This window comes from Pleurodeles waltl, chromosome 4_1, assembly GCF_031143425.1.
Source record: "Pleurodeles waltl isolate 20211129_DDA chromosome 4_1, aPleWal1.hap1.20221129, whole genome shotgun sequence".
Lineage (NCBI taxonomy): Eukaryota > Metazoa > Chordata > Amphibia > Caudata > Salamandridae > Pleurodeles > Pleurodeles waltl.
The window spans coordinates 203,328,637-203,349,993 of record NC_090442.1 but is presented as its reverse complement, the minus strand read 5'-3'; the positions used below and the strand labels follow the sequence as shown (position 1 = coordinate 203,349,993).

The 21,357-nt window shown below is 42.3% G+C and overlaps 1 protein-coding gene across 1 annotated transcript in view; it reads right to left on the bottom strand.

Annotated features, from left to right (window-relative positions):
- The window catches only part of LOC138287577 (sodium- and chloride-dependent GABA transporter 2-like), a 731,527-nt gene extending 716,188 nt beyond the window's left edge, over positions 1 to 15,339 (bottom strand). Inside the window, exon 1 of the mRNA XM_069228135.1 lies at positions 15,170 to 15,339. Within this exon, the coding sequence (XP_069084236.1) occupies positions 15,170 to 15,323 (154 nt within the window). The 5' untranslated portion in view covers positions 15,324 to 15,339. The remainder of the gene's footprint in view (positions 1 to 15,169) is intronic.
- Positions 15,340 to 21,357: the final 6,018 nt, after the last annotated feature.

The following is a 21,357-nucleotide window of genomic DNA, read 5'->3' as shown; positions in this document are numbered from 1 at the left end:
TAATGCAGAAAAAATTGAAGTCCCTTAATGAACCAATGCAGATTGGTAATATCAAAAAGTCTAACTGCAGAAGAAAAGCAAGTAAGACTGTAATGTGGATTATATACTGTGAAATCTCTACTTTGCCCAAGACTGTCCTCTAGACTGGAGCAGCGATTGCAGGTCACTTTCTTGCCAGGGAAAGTGATTCACTCCCCACTTTCAAATCCCAATTAAATTATTGACCTCTAAAAGGTCTTTGATTTTTTTTAGCATTAATTAACAGTAGGACAATATGTATTTCCATAATTTGTACAGACTTCCCAAAGAAGAATAGGAGAAACTAGAAGCCATTGTGAGAATTGATGATAAAGCTTAGCTAGAAGAAGGTGCCTGTTGGGAATCAAAAGATTTGGTGATAATCCTACAAAATAAAAAACTGAAAAAAATAGTTTTGATCTAATGAATGCCCTTACCTTCACAGTGATTTCAGGAAATGACCATTGTTGCATTGTGTATCCCCAGATTGTTGCCTTGACTGTTTTTATTGGTTGTAGAACTCTGTGCACTTGCTGTGCTCCCTTTTTAACGTGATGAAACTGGCATACCCCTGATTGCTATATTTAACTTACCGATAAATACCATCTATTTCGTACAAAAGTGTACCCAGGGCCTGTAAGTTTTATGTCACAAGTAAACTGCAGCACTCTTTGTGCCATTCACCACAGTGGTAGTGTAAACATGATTGCAGGCCTACCATGTGTCGCCTGGCTGTACAATTTGAAACTGCACATTTAATTTGTAAAAATAACCTCTTCTGACAGGCCCAAACCCGACTTTTAAATATTAAATGACCTGTAAGTAGGCCTTACTTCCCATAGGGCAGTGAATGGTATTTAAAGTAGAGCATTACAAGCTTAATGTTGCACATGTCTTTATCATGTAAAAGGGTTAGCTGATCCATAGGAAAGCACTGAGATACAATCTTATATTTATTAATGATATCTCCAGTAGGAGGCAGCTACACCTTTAATTTTTGGACTATTTTGAAAAAGTACTTTTAGAAAGCTATTGTTCCCCTGGCTAAAGCCACTAGATGCCCATTTGCATGATCTCCAACCGTCACCTTACAGCTTAATAGCACCTGGAGGAGGTGTGAAAACTGTTCCTAGAATATGACAAAGGCCTAGGGTATGGGTGGCCTTTCTGTTCCTCTGGCGAAATGACCATTGGGCTTAGCCCTGGAACTTGATTACCACCAAAGGCTCTTTGTTCCCACAGCCAGACAGGCTCTTTTCCCAGTAGGAGGGGGCTAGCCCAAAAAACATTTTAGATTGGACGGGTTGCTCATTCCCTTTGGCTTCACCTCTGGGGTGGGCACACAGGCCTCTTGGCAAGAGGATAAGAGATTCACCATCTTGAATTAAGAAAGAAATTGGTACGGTGAAGTGCTGCAAAAGCAGAATTTGTTATCCTGTTGTTTAGGGAATGGCCAGGAATTGCCCCTACTCACAGGCCGGTGCCACACAGAAATGTGGCACCCACAGTACCCTCCTGAGAACACTTTCTGGACCCATGGAAGAACAGAAGAAGACTGAACCTGCTGTCTGTGCCCTGAGAAAGTCTTGAAGTCTAGACCTGCTCTCCTTCCTGTCCCCAGGACAAAGACCTGTGCTATATGGTTCATAATGTGGACCTCTGTGTCAAGCTAAAGGGATACAATGAGCTACAAGAGTCATATTCTGCAACTGGCCAGCTGACCAGTTATAACTAGACCTACCCTGGACTCTGCTGCTGCTGGAGTGAGTCTTAGCCCCCATGTGTTGTCTCAAGTGTCGTTGACCCTCTGGTTATTGTATTCCTCCTATCATCTCATGAAACCGGTGACTTTGAAACCTTTGACTCCAAAATCCTCCAGAGGACTGTGATGAATCAGTCAAAGTTGCGTTGCCGCTGGACGATATATTCAGGTTGTTCTAAATCAGAGATTTTACACAGCAGCTTATCCAATTCAGCAGTTCCTCATGGAGAAGGTATTCAGTCTTGTGGAGCCCTCTTCAGACAAAGCCTGCAGCCTTGCCCCGCTGGAAGAATCTGTGCTCCAAAATAATGGCAAAGGTTCGATTTAGAGTTTGGCAGAAAGGGTACTCTGTCTCAAAGGAGACCCAGTACACTCACCGCCAAACTGAAGGTCTGCCCACCTCAATTAGAGTCAGGCAGAACTACAGTATGTCAGTGGCAGAGAATACTCCATCTCCGAAACTGACATTCATCTCTGATGGCTCAGCATAGTGAGGGCCAATCAAGGTTTTGCTACGTGTCTACCTTTTGAGAAAACTACCATGATGGTTATGGGTCATTGACTTTTATAATAAAATAAAAAAATCCTGCTTAAGGATTTTGTTTTGGAAAATAAAAAAAATTAAATGTTTGCCAGGCTATCCATCACATTTTCAGTGGAATTACAGGAACTGTTATGGCACCCTTTTCTGAGCCTTCATTATCCACAGATAACCCATCCACTGACCCTGTGCCTTATTTAAAAGAGGAGGGGGCCACATGGTGCCCTCCCCGAGCCTTCTCAGGCACCCCATCCCCCAGGGCAGTCTATTAATTTTTTTTTAAAGGGGAGGTGAGCACTTGGCCCACCCTCCCAAGTGGATTTTGGCCCCTTTTAAACAGGTGAGTGCCCCGAAGCCCCCCAAGCACACGTTGGGGACAGCTGTAGGAGCCCCAGGGCCCCATAGCCCCAGCTGGCTCCCCACATGGTGCAGGAGCTGGCATTGTTCCTACCCACTGGGTGTAGATGTATGCTGCTCCCACCAGACAGTGGCAATAACTGTTTTGTTTCTGTATTAGTGGAGGCAGGGAAACAGATCAATAGTCTGCTCCCAGCCAGCAGGAGCATTTTTAAAGCTCACACTTGCGGAGAGCAGACCTTGTTTTTGCTCCCATTTGGCAGAAGATTTGAAAATGCTCCTGCCAGAACGGAGAAAACTTGTGTATCCCTGCCTGCTGCCTGGTGCAGGTAGGGAAAATACTCTGTTCCGGGGTGGGATCTCTGAGACGCAGCAAGTGCGCCGGCCCCAGAGGATACATTTCCCGGGGCCATTAAAGGCTCAGGGAGTCAGGTAGGGGGCTGCAAAGCCCCTTTCTGCTATGAATACCCACCCCAGGAGATGGGGTCCCCAGGGCCCTATATGGACTGGGGAAGGGACCCCTACTGATGTCCCCCTCCACCTATTTTAAATGGTGACTGACTTTTTTTTGCTGTGATCCTGAGGGGGTCTTGCGGGATCTTGCAAAATGTGACTCGAGGGTGATCCGTCTTGTTCCCCCCATGGTGCCTAGGGGTCACCATATATCATGATTTCTTTTTACTTCAAGAGAGAGGACTGTGTTCCCCCGTCCTGTAATTGCTACCAGTAATATTTTTCTCATGTTGAAGGCAGCCAATCAGCACTCGCTCTACAGTAGTCTGACTTAAGGAGATGGCCCAAGGGAAAAAAGCTCCCTGCACAAACCCAAACACTCCTATGAAACTCACAACCCTCTCATGGATCCAACTGTCCAGATATACAAATATTTTTAAACCTTAATTTCTCAAAAACTGCCGAATGGATTTACACAAAATTAAAAAAAGCATAACCTGAGGACCAAGATCTAGCTTTCTGCTAAATTTGGTGTAATTCCTTTCAGCAGATTTTGAGGCTAGCTGTTCTTAAAGAAGTCAATTGAAAATGCATGAGGAGTTTGGTTTTTGAGACCTCAATTTTTTCTCGGGCCTTGCCTACTGGATCAATCCAAAACCTTCCATGAACACACAAGGCAGAAAAGAGCATCTTTTTGGGAGGTTTTGTGGAGATTTGTCAAATGGTGCTAAAGTTATTAGCAACATAAAAACGTATTTCCTAGTTAAATGCGACCTAAATATAACTACCCAGTGACGACCACCACTGGGTGATATTCAATGCAAAAACCTCACTGGAGAATGAAGTGAACCCCGGGGTGCAAGGTTTTTATTTCACTTGTCAGCTCATGATGCATTTCATCCACAGACTGCGGCTTGGATCACATATATGGCAATAAAGTGGAAACATATAAACATAAAAAAGGGACTACAACATAGGCCCATCATTGGTCTCATGACCAACGGGTTTGCAGAGGCGGTCGGATCACCGCCAATGCGGTGGTCCAAGCACCAAATTACGACCACAGCAGAAATGCTGCAGTTGGACCACCAGCTCCACCAGGATTAGTCTTTCTAGTGGTCCTGGGGGTCCTAATCTGCCAGGGCAGCACTTCCCTGGGGATTATGACTTTGTTCTCTGCCAACGATTTCATGGCAGTAGCACCACCATGGAAAGGCTGGCAGAGAACGGGAATGGGGCTCCAAGGGGGCCCCTGCAATGCCCAAGCACTTGGCATGCAAGGGCCCCCTGGCCAGCATCCTGGGCACTACAGCATTGCCACCAGCTCTATTACAAGCCGTAGACAATGCTGTAGGCCATTTCTTGCTAGGCCACCGGGCGGAAACTGAGGTTTCCGCCAGCTGACCCAGCGGGGAACTTGTATTGGGCATAGCGGGGTGGCAGCCACAATGGCGGCAACCTCCCCATCTGAATTTCGGTGGACAGGCTTTTCTGTGTGCCAAAATCATACTGAGGCCAATAGTCTCACTTATTGGGTGCCATAACATCTTTTAACATCATACGCTTCACCAGAAATCAGCATTACATTAGAATCCTCTACACATAACATGTATGCATCTGTAATGATCATTTTGATCATTGTTGTCACTGGGTAGTTATAGTTAGGACCACGTTTCCATAGGAAAACCATTTTAGGTTTGCTAATAACTTTGTGACCGTTTCACAAATCTTCACAAAACTTTTCCAAAGAAACCATCCTCCACCTCATTTCTTTAGTGGAACATTTTTGCTATGAACCATCAAGCAGAGGCTGAGACAAAGGGGTCCCAAAACATATTTTTCCCATTCCTTTTCAATAGGAAAATCAAACACTGCTACAGCCGAAATGGCTGAACGGAGTTATACCGAATTTGACAGAAAACAAGATCAAGGCCTAGAGAGTGTTTAATTCTATTCAGTAGTTTTCAAGAAATTAAGGTTCATGGCGGGTACCGGGGCACCCAGTTTAAAAAAATAGACAAATAAAAATGTGTTGCTGGCTCCTGCGTGACCTATCGGTCTGTCTGCAGGGAGCCAGTGTGTCTGGACCATTTTGTGGACCTCAACACAATTTAAAGATGTTGGTGTCCCAGGTAGGATAATAAATTATTGTCAGGAGACACACGTTTATTATTCACTGCTCTGGCTTGGAGTGCCCCATTAATGCCCTGCAAGAACTTTTCACTATTTTTCTTGAATCCTGGTGGTTCGCCTAGAAGGGGCAGGGACATTATCAATCATTTTTTTACAATGTAAGCGGCTACAAGGAATTCAGCAGCCCCCACAGCAACATTGCAAAAACAGTAAGTCTCGTGGGTCATTAAATTCATGACCCTAGGACAGCATGACATATTTTTTAAAGCACTCCTAGCTGGAACTCTGTGCTCTTCAGCTGGCGTGCAGGGTCCTCTTTTGATTGTTTTAATGGCTGCTTTTTATGAGCTGAAAAATGTTAAAAGAGAGTCTCAGAGACATGTTGATATTTTAATAATAAAACTATATTAAACGTGTTTATGATAATCACATTTATTAACCATTGCAATGTGTGTATTAATGAAATATACATTTGATTATAATTATTGCTTTTTTAACAAAGACAATAGTTCTGCCTTTTATATATTAATATACTGACCCTTTGATAAAGTCAAATAGGTCCACTTTTTATATGTTGGTGTTATGTGCCTTTGACAAAGTCAGTAAGTCTTCCCTGAAATAACACCATTTATACTGTGGGAGATAGGGCAATCGTGGTGGAAGTTGGGTGATCACAGGCATTTTTGCCACCAGCAAGAGGCAGATGGCAGGGTTCAGCCACGTGCAACCTTACAACGTACATGGCCAAAACCCATACACAGCAGGTGTTGGGATGCAGCAGGGGTTTGGGCTCAGGGCCTGGTAGTCGATCAATCTGGCACCTCCAGAGTCTAAAACTTTCACCAATGTTGCTTAGTGTGCATTGGGGATTAGTAATCTTACTCCCAAATGTATTCTTTTTCCTTAATGTTAGTTGGACTGGAGTTAGACTAGCAAATTGGACCCAATAAAATATATGAATCATCTCCAAAGTTACTTGGATTGCAGCTAGCCTCCTCACATAAATAAAAAGAGGAATGGTCCCCAATTTCAGTTGGACTGGTGTTATAATAGTGAATATGACCCCCACAAATATATATTAATTCGTTGAAAAATACAATGTGTTTAACAAATCTTTTTACATTTTTGTAGATTTATAAGAACATTTTATATTTGAAATATGTAAACAATTATTTTATTTGTGAACATATTACATTATTTTTCATACCCAGCTATACAGATTATTTTAAAAATAGTTTTGTTTTCAATTGATCCATGCTTTGTAAGTGAAGTATTTTTTAGTTTACAGAAGTTATATATTTTTAGTACTTGTAATTCAAATTACACATTTTAAATAAAAATTACAAACTACTTTTACTTCACTTTTTATAAAATACATGTTAAAAAGTATTCAACTTCTTAAAATGTTAAATTACTTGTCCTTAGGTAGGTATATTTAATATTTTTAAACACGCCTATCAATATGTCTTAGCAATCTATTTTGGTTTTCATTATTTTACTGATTCTAACATTAATTTGTAAACTCAGCATTATTGTAACCTTCATTTCTGTATTAGATATTTTTACAGGCAACATTTTTGAATCAATGTTTCTTTTATTTCATTTAGAAGTGTAGTATTTCGGTAATTTTGACCTTGATAGTTTGATAGGCTAATAGTTTTCTAGTCGATATTCAGGAATAAAACCAGTTGAAACATGCTATCGGACTTTGGGGCTTTATGAGCTTGGCAGATGGAAACATCCATTCGCAAAGCTCCTGACGGGGAGGTCACTGCAGTGCTGGCAACCTCCCCGCCTGCCCCATTACGACTTTCCAACTGGGCTGACCATTGTAAATCAAAGTGTCTGCCAGTCATCCCAGTGGGAAAGATGCAGCAGCATTGTCATCGGCACGCAGGAGACACCAGCTGTGCAGACAGTGTGCACTTCAAGGGTGCTAGGCAAGGGCCCCCTGCGACCCCCTGCACTTGTTCTCCGTCAGCCTTTTCATGGAAGTCAGACTGCCATGAAAAGCTTGGCTGAGAACAAGATTGTAATCATCAGGGCAGCGCTGTGTTCAACCGGGACCATCAGCCCGTCGGGATCACTGATCCTGGCGAGGGCGGCAGTAGGTTGGCCTTCTGCCCGCCAAAGTCATAATGGGGAGGTCAGACCACCACAGCCATGGTGGTCAGACCGAACCACGAGGCGGGCAATCTTTGGACCACCAGCCTTGTATTAAGGCACTTTGTTTACAGGTGCTTTGCCACCAATTGCTGCATCTTGGACCTGTCTGCTCAGTCTTCATCTTTTGTTCAACCTATCTTTGATCTTCCACAACCTCTTCACCACCCATGTCTGCTGACTTTGACTTTGTCCAAACAAGAGTTTGGAAGTGCAGCTTACTGTTTAACTATGAAAAGTCCTTATATAAAATCATAAGACTTGACACCAAACCTGGTTTACAGTTACTTGAGCTCTTGTTCTTTTGATTGTATTCATTGGTTTCTCTACCATTCCATTTGCTTATGGCCCCATCAACAATACTTTCCAGTGAACAACTCCCATGTAATTAATATATTTCCTCTACTTTCTTTTGAATAAGCAGGGGCCAAAATCTGTTTTTAGAACTTCTGGTTTCTCCCAAGTCAAGAAGATATAATCTAAACAGGAAATGCAACAGATGCTGAAGTTGATAAAACCTGTGGTATCAGTAAAATATGTGAATAATCATCTAAGATACAAATAAGGTAGTTCAGGCATTTTCAGTTGTTCAGGAAAGGGCTTTCTAGCTGTATACAGACACAAATGAGAAGCTAACATAATCTTCTTCACCATCCTTGGGAATCAAACTTTTTCACATATAATTTTTTATTGCAGTTACTCTTCAGTGAAATTCAGACACAATGTCTTTTACACATTGCATTGCATTCAAAATAATGAATTTTGTTCCTCTTTATTAGACACCACAGATAGCACCTCTTGGATATTTATTTATTAGAAATTAATCAGATTATAAATCTCTCCTTTGTTTTTTGAGGTGAAAAACACCCCACATCATTTATATGCCTAGTTATAGCACATTTTTCACTTCTTGTATGGTACTACTGTTTGCTGATGCCTCTATCAACTCTTTTTTAGAGAAGTTAAGATATAAGCCAAAAATACAAATATTCCTCCGCAATAGAGTCACTATGTTTTCAGCAGGATATTGGGACATATAACATGCAGGATTTTATTTTTTTCCAGGTTTGCAAATGGTTCCAAATTTGTAGTCCATTAGTCTCATACCACATCTCTCTATGGGTAGAGGCATTTTTGCTCTTGAATTTCCATATATGACCAATGATTGGTGGTCGGGTATGATTACAAATGGCTTGCAATAAATAAGTGTGCTCATACTACTGCTATGCTGCCTTTCTCTTGTTGTGAGTACTTCATAATGTCTGTTGTGCTGCTACTGGCATAAGAAACCTTAGCTCGAGGTGTTTATTAATGGTTTGTGTTGTACTAGCATTTCTCCTAGTTGAACCAAGCTTCCATCCACCAGTAGTTCCGTACATAATGTGGGATCAAAATAGGATAGATGTGTTGCAGTATGCCTTCTTTTATATTTGGAAGTATCATTTCACTTTTCTCATCCCAGTGAAAATGTTTCATTTCTTGGGTATCCTCTTCAGCAGAGCACTTGTAGTGGAATTGTCCTTTACATATTGTGAGCAATAGCTACGCAGTCATAAAAATGATCTATTTTCAGGCACATCATTTAGTTATACTGCAAATTTTTATGAAGTTTCTATTGCATGATACTCCCATGAAAATTGACTCCAGTTTAATGATTTCACATCTTTTTCCCATTAATGTCTAACCAGCATCTGCTATAAGCTTACAAACTTTTATGAGAGTGCAATCAATGTTCCTGTTGGGTTGGGCAAATATGTCATCACTGGAATTATTGCAGTTTTCATTGGACAAGGGCCTCATTATGAGCCTGGTGGTCTTAAAACCGCCAGACTTGTGGTGATGGTTGGACCGCCACACTCCCAGTGATCAGACTGCCAAATTACAACCCTGGCAGTTGGACTGTCAGGGGCCCGCTGCCACCGACATGGTTCCTGACAGGGTGGCGGTGGTCAGAGTCATCTTCAGCAACAGTGGCGCTGAACTCAGCTGTGCTGATCAGGAGTCCAGTTTCCACCAGCCTTTTTATGGCGGGGTCCCTACCATGAAAAACCTGGTGGAAAGCCAGTGCTGGGGGTAGCAGTTACAGCAGACAGTGTGTATTCCGAGGCTGCCTCACTGTCTCCATTGGGCTCACTGGCGGAAACCTCAGATTTTGGAGGATTATGCCAGTCAGCCCACTGAAAACCTTGTAGTCAGCCTGGCGGGAAGAGACTCCCATGTCCGCGGTGGTCTCCTCTCCACAGGGCTGGCGGGCCGATGGTCAGCCCACCAGTCTCGTAATGAGGCCCTAAATGTTGTTCTCTAAAGTTTCCTGAAATAGCTCTTCAGCCAAATATATTCCAAAATGTAATCTTGTGAATTTGAACAACTTTAGATGCAACAAAAATGTTGTTATATCTTGATTATATATATATATGACTGATCATTTATTTTACATAAATACAGTATTGAAAATACTGTGGGGCCATTAAGAATCTTTATCAAATCATCTAAATGTGGGCAATGGCTATGTTTTTCACTCTCCTATGTATGTATGTATGTATGTCCTAAATTTGTAACATCCTAAAGCTGATCATATCCTAATGTTGTATTATTGAACCACAAAATAGGTGATACCCAGGGTATTGGAACTTTTGCTGGCACATTGAAACTTTGCTGCACCACACAGTTAATTTCATCTTCTACTTTTTTGTAGATGAATTGGCACTTTTTGTTCAATTTGCCCTCAGGCTTGATGAATTAATTTATATGTAGTCAGTTTATATTTATTTTTCCCAGTCCTTTAAACAAACCTAGATTTTTTTTCATATAGGATTTTGTGATTTTGTGATCACGGCGGTGGTGGTGGTCCTACTGCAAGGGGTATAATCGGAAGGTCGGACTGCCAGGACTGCGGAGATCCGACCACCATCAATAGTTAGGCAGTCATAAGACCAACAAACTCATAATGAGGCCCCTTGACCTGAGTTGCAACATTACTCAAAAGACATTGGCCAGGATCCTTTCATCATGGAAAATGAAAAATACCTATGGTTGGGGTACCCAGAATGGGTTTCTCTTGCAGTTTCTAAAATTTGGTAATGCATATAATAATACATGGTGCTCTACTGCCTAGTACATATGGCACCTCTTGATATCCAGATAAAATATCTACAGAAAGTATTTTCCATGTAGTGTCTCTTTGATTATACACATTTCTTATTTAAGTTTCCTTTGACTCTTACATCATGCATAATTGGTCAGCCATGTTGTCTTCCTTTGTTGTTTCTTGTGTGCATTCACAATCTTGATCTTATACTTGTCTCATATTTATTGTATTTTCTCTTCCTGCTTTTCTTCAGCCTCCTTCTTTGCCAGTGTTGAAATTTTGCTTTACAAACAATAACAAAATGATTCACCTTTTTACATTTTCCACAACCTTTTACCTTTCGTTTGATTTTCATATTTCTTATTTTTGTTTCTATTTTTGTCATTTTCCTTGTTCCAGATTAACTTCACAAGCTTTCACACCTGTCTCTGTGTGAGCCATTAGTTTTTTTCTGGGCTCTGAATTCTCTGTAATTGTTGCAGACCTAAGGCCTAATCACATGTTTGGTGGTCCATGGACTGGCAAACTCGCAGTGGCGGTTGGGCTGCTGCAATCCTATCTGTCCGACCACCGGGTTATAATCACCTCGGCCAGGATCAGGGATCCTATTTGGTTGCCAAGTACAAACGTTTCTCTTTAAAACATATGTCACCCCTGGGGTAGGCCCTGAACAACCCAGATGGCAGAGTGCAATGTATTTAAGAAATAGGACACGCACCTTTAAGTTGTACATGTCCTGGTAGTGAAAAACTCTTAAAGTCATTTTTCACAACTGCAAAGCCTATCCCATTGGATAACATTGGAGTTGCCTTATTACAGTTTATAAGTGTAACTTCCAAATGGGAAAATATAATTCCCTCAAGTTTGGTGTCTCTGGAATCACAATTTAAAATCCTAACTTACGGTAAAGTTGGCTTCTAATTTGCAATTCTGAAAATGCCACTTTTAGAATGTTTATATAAAATAAAATAGTGATTCATTGTGATATCAATCCTAGAACCCAAATCTCTATATACTATATAGAAAACACTATAGGTTACTTGCGTTATATGTATAGTAACCCAGTGGTTAACCTACTACCTTTGATATCCCCAACAAGAAAAGTTACATACCTTTAAAGATCAAGCAGTTTACACTGTATAAGAATGTATTTCCACCCTGCAATTTCTTTTTTATAAATATATTTATGCAATATAATTTAACAGTTGTTTTCCTTTTTTTTAAAAGATGAAAAGAAATAGATCCAGTGCTCATACAAGTGAAGTCAATGTGCAGTGAAATGTGATGAGTGAACAGAAAATGCATCAATGCATCAATGATAAAAAGATGCATAACTTCTGATTCCTTCCATTATTCTTTAAAAGTGCATGAATGTCTGTAGTCAATGGTGTTTCTACCTCAGATTAGACCATGTTGTCCCCACACAAAGAGCTGTATACCTCCTGTAGTTAGTCTGGAGTTGGAGCAGGACATCTGTGTACTTCAAAAGCATGTCTTTGAAGTCTCCTAACTTGAAGGGCACAACAGTATATAAGAATTGAAACTCAGACACCACCACTTCCGAACACTTCTAGACCTATGGATACTCTACCAGGAAGAAGGACTGCAACTTTGCTGGGCTCCTGCTTTGTTGTGCTGACCTGCAGCCTGCTGCCCTCTTGGCTGGGTAAGAAGGACTGGACCTGTAACTCTTGAATTCAGAACCCAGAGTGACTCCAAGGGCTAGTTGGAAGGCCTCCTGATCTGAGGTCTCAGGGACATAAAGACTTCCAACCATCCTGCTTCTGCACCTAGACTCTACTACTTGTGTGTCTGCCTTGCCAAGTGGTGCCATCATTGTACTGGACCCGTGGCGGTAGGTCTAATGTGCTTGCCAGTGGAACTGATGAACTGCCTCTGCTGAGTGGTGCATCCTTGAGCAGAGCCAACGCATCTCCTCTATGGATCAATATATTCCTCAGCAGAACTTGCGTAACATCACTACTGCGTGGATTGAAACTGGTGCAAAAGACTCGCACCACCACAGTAATCCGCATCTTGGGACTGACATATCATCTTTGGAACCGCTGTTGTACACCACTATCCCCAGCATAGCTTCTACATCCCTTGTCGATGGCAACCTCTATGACACCAAAATTCTGCATCTCAGCTTCACCTCCTATCAGAACCAATGCATCATCTTGCCTGTGCTACACCTCCATGACCTGATATGACCTTCACATTGCAAGCCCCGTCAAAGGGATCCTCTATGCTGGCCCAACAGGACCTTGCAACCCAACCGCTCCGCATCTTGGAACGGATGCAGAGCCTCAGCTGTATGACACATCTTTGTCACAGATCCACGCAACACTCCACAACCAGAATTACAGGTACGTTATTCAGTGGATCTAACTGAGTCCCTGTAGCCAGCCTGCGCTCCTTTGTGTTCGGCCTGAATATGTGACTTCGTCCCGGTCCAGTGCAACCAAATATACCCAATAGCTTCTTGTGCTTTTGGTGCTATTATTTACTGAAAACTTCAAAATTCGATGTCTCAGATTCTACTAATTGGATTTTTGTCATTCATATATTTTTATATTTTTTATATTCTACTCTATTCTTCTAACTATGTTTTGGGCTTCTTTTGTGGTGTGGTTACACTGTGTTACTGTTTGAAGTGTTGCACAAATATTTTACCCATTGCTTCTAAGTTAAGTCTGACTGCTCTATGTCAAGCTGCCAGGAGGGTTGAGCACAGTTTAATTTGAGGTCTGCTTGTGTCTTATCCTGACAGAGATGTTGGCTGCTGCTTGACCAGGGCTCCCACCCCAGTAAACCAACAACCCAGTTTCTTAAAAGATCCCTTTAATTTGCTCATCACCAAGTTCTGAGAGCTTGCTTCAAGCGAGGCAGCAGTACTTGTGAACAAATCCCAATTTCAAAGCTTCTTAAACTGAAACCTTTATCCAACAGCATAGCAAACATAGCCTATACCTCACAATATCTAATACCATCTGCTCTTCAAAGCATTTGCAGCTCATTCCAATAATACCCTGCTACTTCCAATTCTCCGTGACACCACTAGATTACATCCCACATCATTCCAATCTGGTTTGCCACCTGCTTCTATCATAATTAGCACAAATATTAAGATGTGACTTCTCATCCATAGCACAGAGGTGCCATTTAGTGGGACTTCATCAAGCTCAAAACAGTACCCCATTCGTCATAAAACCCCTGCCCAACATCCCAAGTGCAGGCATAAGGAATACTGTGGATCCTTAAAAAGATACAAATTACCTCAAACGCATACATTGAGATGACTAATACATTTAGCAATCCTCTCAGACGGCAAGTACTCAAATTAGCCACTCCATCTGCTCACAATACCATTAACCACTGAAACAAACATTTGACCAAAGGAGACACCTAAAAGCAGCACATGAATCACATGAACACTACTGCTCATCCAAATCAAGAAACCAAAATCAAAATTTGTTCTGTTATGTCATGAAGCTGCAACCTAATGGAGAGTCTTTGTCTGCAACACAGTCCAATCAACAGCCCAGGTTTTCACGACCTTTGTCTGATAGAGGTATGGGCGACCTCATTCAGTAGCCATGTTGCTACTGACACGAGGGAGCTGCTAAACAGAAGGTACCCCCAGAAAAGGCCCCAAATAGTGAAAAAATTCCAAAGGCAAAAAAACTCAGCGAGGATTCGCAAGTCCTGCAGTGGGACACTGACCAATGCTTACCAAGGCTCAAGCTCGGAGACACCAATGGGGCAGAGGAGATCCTTCTAGAAGAATTCCAAGGAGGAATCAGGAGAGGACTGGAGGAGCAGGATAACCCATAAGAAAGAAGTATATATTGATAACTAGCAAAACCACAAGAAAGAGCTGTCATTCAAGCAGGAACACTGGAGCAAAACAACAGGTCTCAATGAAGCACTGCACCACAACGTATGAAGCAATTTCCCTCCTTTATCTGAGCCAAAGGAACAGAAAATACCTAAAAGTCCATATTGGAATGGGAAAAATGTAACAGATTTTAATACTGTGACAGCCATCTTCGACTGGGTACACTATTATTCCTTGTAAATTCTCACAAGGGTTTCAGGGAGAGAAAAAGGACTGGAATAATGGCGTCCAGGAAGGCGACTCCTGATAGAAACTCCGCAGGGAGAGGAAAAGTAGCATAGGGAGCAACATAGATGGGCTAGGCACCTGAAAGTAAGTTCAGAATGAGAGCATGGTGGATTGCCAGGGGTGAGATGCCTGAAAGTAAGTTTCAAATGAGAGCATGGAGGATTGCCAGCACTGTCACAGAACTCCCCGCTCTGAGGAAACCGCATGCCCGCCCACAAAAGAAAGCCTCAGAAGAAGTGCCAGAGAATAAATGTCTTCCAAAAGCATTGAAATTTCATATATTGGCAGAACATGTGCTATATCCATCAATGGCTCTGATTTATTTTCAACCCATGTCTATCTGAAAAAATCTAGATTTACTTTTGAAATGGACATAGGTTATCTTTCCAGCAACATGCCATACTTGATCACAGTCTTCAGTTTACCAGTTTTTCTAGAGGCTAGAATTTACCAAAAATGGGTGAATTGTAATTGAGGCATTTTACATTTGAAAAGTGTTTATTCAGAATAGTGCCCTGTACCTACCACCTCCATTTTTGTAACAGAGATAAGGAAATCTCCAGACGTTTCCCAATCCAATGATTTCCCCAGCAACTGACAACAAAAACTCCAGCTTGTTGTTCCAGTGCCCTCGTGCCATTATCTCTGGCTTGCACTCTTCAAATTCTTTCTTTTCCATGATGGGATGTGCAGGAGTGGTATTTCCTCTGGAAACAGTCCCAGCATTCTCAATAGCCATTACACCTAAAAACACAAAGAGGAAGTACTTTTTACATTGAGCTCAGGGAAAAGTGCAAAGGTAGAGATACTCGAGGAGCATTCTTTATAACAACACACAGCTCTTCTGATCCTTTCCCTAGCTAGGGATTTGAGATTGGTGCTATTAGGTATTGCCTACAGGTATTCCTATCAACTTACTGTTCATAATGTATGTGATTTGTCCTTCCATCTAGCTGGAAAGGCCCGGAGAATGATTTCAAACCACACTGTCATACTACACCCTCAGTATGTGACTAGATAGGAGAGTGTGCAGGTGAGTGACTGGCTATTTAAGTAAGTGAGGGTATGAATGGTTAAATGAATGACCAATAATAATGAGTCACTCACTGTCTAAGATTGCCATAGGCTCTAGTCTAAAAGAAGGACATAGAAGGTCTGAAAAGATAGGTCTAAAGGTTGGATTTAGTTCTATGGAAGGTTGGGATCTGTTGAACATGACTAGGCAGCTCATTCTATATATCCGCATAGTCATTTGCCTCCCACTGGTGAAGGTTTATAGGTGCCTTGGTGAAGAAGTGATGAGTGATCAAAGCTTTCAAGGTAGGCCTGCAGCAGATTTTACACCATTAAGTAAATCAGAAGTTTGCCAGTGTTACATTTGTGAAGAAATCACAAGCATTTAAAGTTAAACCTATTTTAAGATGAAGGCAATGTAGTCCCTGTAGAGAGTGACCGTCTTTTGAATTAAAGTAGCAAGTGAGTGATTGAGCATGGGGGTTTGATCAATCTGTTTTTTTTCAGAACCAGCTAGGGACAAACTTGAAATTCTACCTGACTCAGAGCAATATTGGAACAGAACCAAAAATGTCAAGTTATGCACTTCATCCTACCAACATGAAGGTCAACTCCCAGAAGCATTTATGAGCTCAGAAAGTAGTACTGTACAAGTATTGTTTTACATGGTCTTACATGCCTTTGTGAATTGGGATGAAAAGTCCAACTCTTTATTATAAATAGTGGAAAGAGTACAAAGGCCATTCCATTGTACTCATTATATATAAATATTTAAATTGTTTCCATTTTAGATGTTTTGGGGCTACTTCACAAAGGCTGTCTTGCTAACAGAGCCATGCACCAAACAGGAAAATGAATTGACAGGAACCACCGGTCTGGAGTTTCCTTCCAGTGCTTTATAAATGACCGCCATCTTGGTGGTCTTTAATAAATTTGGTAGGAGGCGAGGCCTCGGCCTGGCAGACGTAACATCCTCCGCCAGGCCAATGGATATTACTCCGTCTACCAACCATAATTTTTAGTTTCCACTTATAGATTTCTTAACATTTACAGAACATTCTAATCTGCTAATATCATTTCTAATCAGTTCGGGGCCCTGGACTGAATGAGCTGCTCATGCATGGAAATAGTAGCCTTGATAGCTCTGGATTTCTCAGCTTCTGCTTGAGAAATGCTTTTGACTCTTCTTCCTGTTGCAATTTGCCATTCGCAACAGTGTCAATGTTCTGCAGATACTTATTATTGACACTTCCTTACATCTATGCAGGATGGTAACAGCTTTCAAATATTCAACCAGTTTATTTTAACCACTAGTTAATTTGGGGACTTTTGTTATTCTAAGCATGCTATGCTTCAAAGGAGAACTCTCCTTACCATTAAATGCCCATAGCAGCAATGGGACATGTGAACACCTTTAGACTTTTCTGTGACTGACCCGCATTTCTGCCAGTCTAAGGGCGCACAGACACACCTATCAAACTCATAGTAGGCTGTGAGAGAACAGCTGAAGTGTTCTGAGCCACTGAGGGTGCTGTGGCTATGACCAAAGAAAGATACAGTCAGCACAGCGCTGCCCCAGGATAATTCTTTTTTCTCAACAGTAACTCTTAGCTGCACTGTGTAAACACATCTGCTCCCAAGAATCTATGGACATCTGACACACGAGCAGCTTGGCAACAGGGTGAGCACTGAACTAGCACAAGCATAGGGTGGCCATCTCACAGCAGGTCATACAGACACTTTCTTCATTCGTGAACGTTTCACCTACAAAACATTGTTTACAAACCATGTTGGTCTCAGATGAGCATTTAGAGCTTCACACTTTCTCTGTTGCAATGACATCTCAGCTCTGACCCAAAATATCTGGGTTAATAGAGGGCTTAGAAGGAGGTCTATTGTGGTGAGAGGCCGGCAGTGGAGGAATTCAGTGTGTGGGTTTCTGTAGTGTGGAACAGTTCCCTATGAGCCAGCAATAGCTGAGCCCTCACGGTCCAGGTGCTAGCCGCGCACACCCACCAGCAGCGCAGGCAGGTTGTGCCCTCCAAATGGTGCTGGACAGACCAGTCTTATTTAAAAGTAACTGCAGTTGTTAGTGAGCCTAGGGACATTTTTTTTACTACGAGGAGAGTGGAGTTGCGAGGATCAGCTTGGATCTGGAAATGTACGACTTACTTGATCAACTCAACCTTGAAAGCTATAAAAAAAAACAAATTATTTGAACATCTGCAAATGTTGTGTGCTTATTCAAACTGTGAGGGACTTGCCAACCAACCCTTTGCTGTTGTCGGTTCGTTTCTGCACGTTTATTGCTGATGAGTCTGATCTAAAGCCCTCTCAATGTTAATACACAGCAAGAGATCTTTGGCTTTAACCAGGCCTTAAAAAGCAAATCTCCCTAACCGAAAATCCATCTGAAAGAGTCCCATATTATCCAAAATGTTATCTCCCTTACTACACATTGCTAACTTAAATCTAAATAAGTGCGCTCTCGACATCCACATTCCAAAATCTCTGAGAGGTGAATCATTTGATATCACATTAAAAAGATCAATCCCTGTTGACTCCTTTTGACACAGCAGCTACTGTGCAATGGCTCAGCTGTACAGACAAGCTACATTCACAGAGAAAGTAGCTATCATCTACCTGTAACGGTTCTGGAAGGCCTAAGTAGGGAGGATACGTTAAATCAACCTAAAACTGACAGGTGTCACACCTAGAAATGATGTCACTTCCGGAGGTAGGATCTTTAGAGCTTAAGGCATGTCCCTTGTGAGTGGAGTCACATCCCAAACAAATGCCCCAAAAATGTACCAGAGGTTATTAAATATTAGCATTAATGAAATACAATAACTGATATCTCCTATTAAGGGCTCCGCCAGCAGTTATGACTCCAGCAACGAAATACCAATCTGAAATGATACCACTGAAATTTAATTTGTAGAAGGATCTATAATGGTTCCTAGTTCACAAGTGTAGGAAAAATATAAGACTTTTAGCAAAACCAACTCCTGATTCAATTTTCGTATATGGATCCCACCCAAGCTCCAACTGCAGGTATGAGTCGTTGGAGTTGAACAACTCTCAAGGGAGACATGCAGAATATTTATTGTTGCATAAAGAAATTTACTACTGATGTTTACTACATATATGCATATATTACCATTTTGTGTTGTGAGTACCAGTTTCAAAATCGACTTTGTACCCCCTGTTACAGCCATAAAATCGAAATATCTTGGGAGTATATATATTTGAGTTTACAAACCTCACATATTACAAGAACTAGCCTTTGCATATGTTTTTGCTAAAACCTCACAAACGTGATAAACAATTAAGAAGGATCTATATTTTCATGGGGAAAAGAAATGTCTATCACAATATGAGTTACCTCTTGTCAAACCTGTCAGAGAAACACAATGTGCCTGTAACCCCCCACAGAAAACCTGAGTGCATGCAAGGGCAACATTTAACTTTTGTTTGAAAGCTGGCCAAAAGAGATATAGAAAAGCATAGTGTATCATTTATCTAGAAAAATAGACAACACATGAGGTGTTTATCCCCAGGACGCTGTTTTAAACTGCTTTGCCTACATTACTATGTTACTTTGCTTTACATGCTTCCTAGAAAAAAGCTGTAGAATGATCCTGTAGAGGTTGATTTTAAGGTACACCCAGGACACATGTTCATCGCAAGATTGCTATATGTGTTGCTTAAAACAAACATAGTTGAATTCTGCTAATCTGAACCATATGAATTCTAACCAGAGACACTGCAATGTAATGGCATGGTGTGTACTGCCAATGTATGTGTCAAAACATGGTTTTCTACAATGGATGAATATTAGAACACATAAAAGTACAAAATAAAGGATAAACTCTACCTCCAATGGACAGTGTGCAATACGCCTTGGAGGTTGTGATCGAAGATTATTTCAGTAATACTGCATGACATAAAAACATATTGTTAGAAATGGGGTTTGTGGTTGGCTAGGGTATGCACCTAAGCCAGACAGAACCCACCCACTCTAGTCAGGGCAAGGGAGTTTCACGTCCAAGATAACCCCTGCTCACCCCCTTGGTAGCTTGGCACAAGCAGTCAGGCCTAACCCGGAGGCAATGTGTAAATCGTTTGCACAACACACACAACACATGTTACGCAAAATGTACACCACAAAGTAAACACAACTCTGAGCTATGTAAAAATAAACTGTATTGCACAAAACATAATTACACCAACATTACACGTAATACCCTGCTTCCTTAGCAGTTGTCAGAACGTTACACAAGTTACTAATACTCTGCAAGAATAAGCAGTTGTCACATTAGAACAAGTAAATACTCAGGATTCTGCAACATAAGCAGTAGTCAGGAATTACCATAAAGAGTTCTATGCGCTTGTCATGAATACCTCGTAAATACCCATAAAAGGAACATTAGAGAACATATCACAAGTCATAAAAAATACATATCAGCATGTCATGCCCATAAAAGGAACATCAGCACATATATGTAATGTCATAAAGCAGGTAGGAAACATACAAACTCCCTAAGGTCCATACTAAGCTCATTCAGCCAATAGAAACTAAAAAGTACCTGTTTTTATGATGAAGAGGCACTCCTCGTGCCTAGAAGAGGAGCATAGGGCCCCCCGGCGCTCCTATGCGCGAAACGGGGGCCATGCGATGCTCCTGGGGGAGAGGGGCGGTCTGCACCCTCTCCAATGCGGTAAATGGGCCCCTCCTGGGGCCTGCGATCTCAGTGGGGGTCTTCCTCGGCCTCCACACACCCTGCACGTGGGGTGGGGGCCAGGCAAGGCCCAACAAGCAGATATGGAGGCGAGGGGAAGGGGTTTCTGTCAAGGTCTTCCTTCCCCGTTCTGAGGAAAAGGAATGCCCGGTTTCAGAAGAGGAGCGTCTCGTTCCTATGGCAAAGACCGGGGTAGGGGGGCGTTCCCCTCACCTCCCCCTGAGTCCTGCTCCTCAGGGGCAGCCCTGGGATCCGGAGGAGACCTCTGATGAGGTCTCTCTCCCTCCTGGGGCCATGAACACACACTTGTCCGCAACAGATGTGGTGCGCAAGTGTTACTCCTTGCTTCTCGGGCCGCCGCGTGATCCGGTGCAAGTAGAGGGTGGCTGGTGCCCCGGGGACTCTCCAAGGAGCGGACTGTGCCTCGGGGGCACTGAAGAGAGCGCGCTTGTTTAGAAGATGATGCCTGGGCTGCGGCGGTGGTTTTGGGGAAACTAATGAAGCGCTTTTCAAAGCGCGAGGGCACTGTACTTCGGCCCCAGCTGCAGCGGTGATTTTTACAGACAAGAAGCGCTTTTCAAACCGCGAAGGCACTGTGCTTCGGCCCCAGGTGGTGATTTTTGGAGACAAGAAGCGCTTTTCAAAGCGTGAATGGGGTATACCAGAGCCCGGGTTGCGGCGGTGATGTCCTCCCAGCGTCAGCGTTATTACACGGCGCACAGGGGCACAGCCAGTGCTCAATCAGGGAAACAGCACTCCTCATGCTGTGGCAGTTTTACAGGGGCCAGGGGCCACAACACCCTGCCCCTGGAGACAAAAATTGAAGAAGGAGCACAGGGCTGGTGAACCCAGCTACAGGCCAGCACAAAAGTGGATGCAAGCACTGGCAGTTCCTCCTAGTGACCAGGCAGGTCACAGGTTAGCATAGCAGCAGCAGTCCAAGGTGGTCCTGGTGAG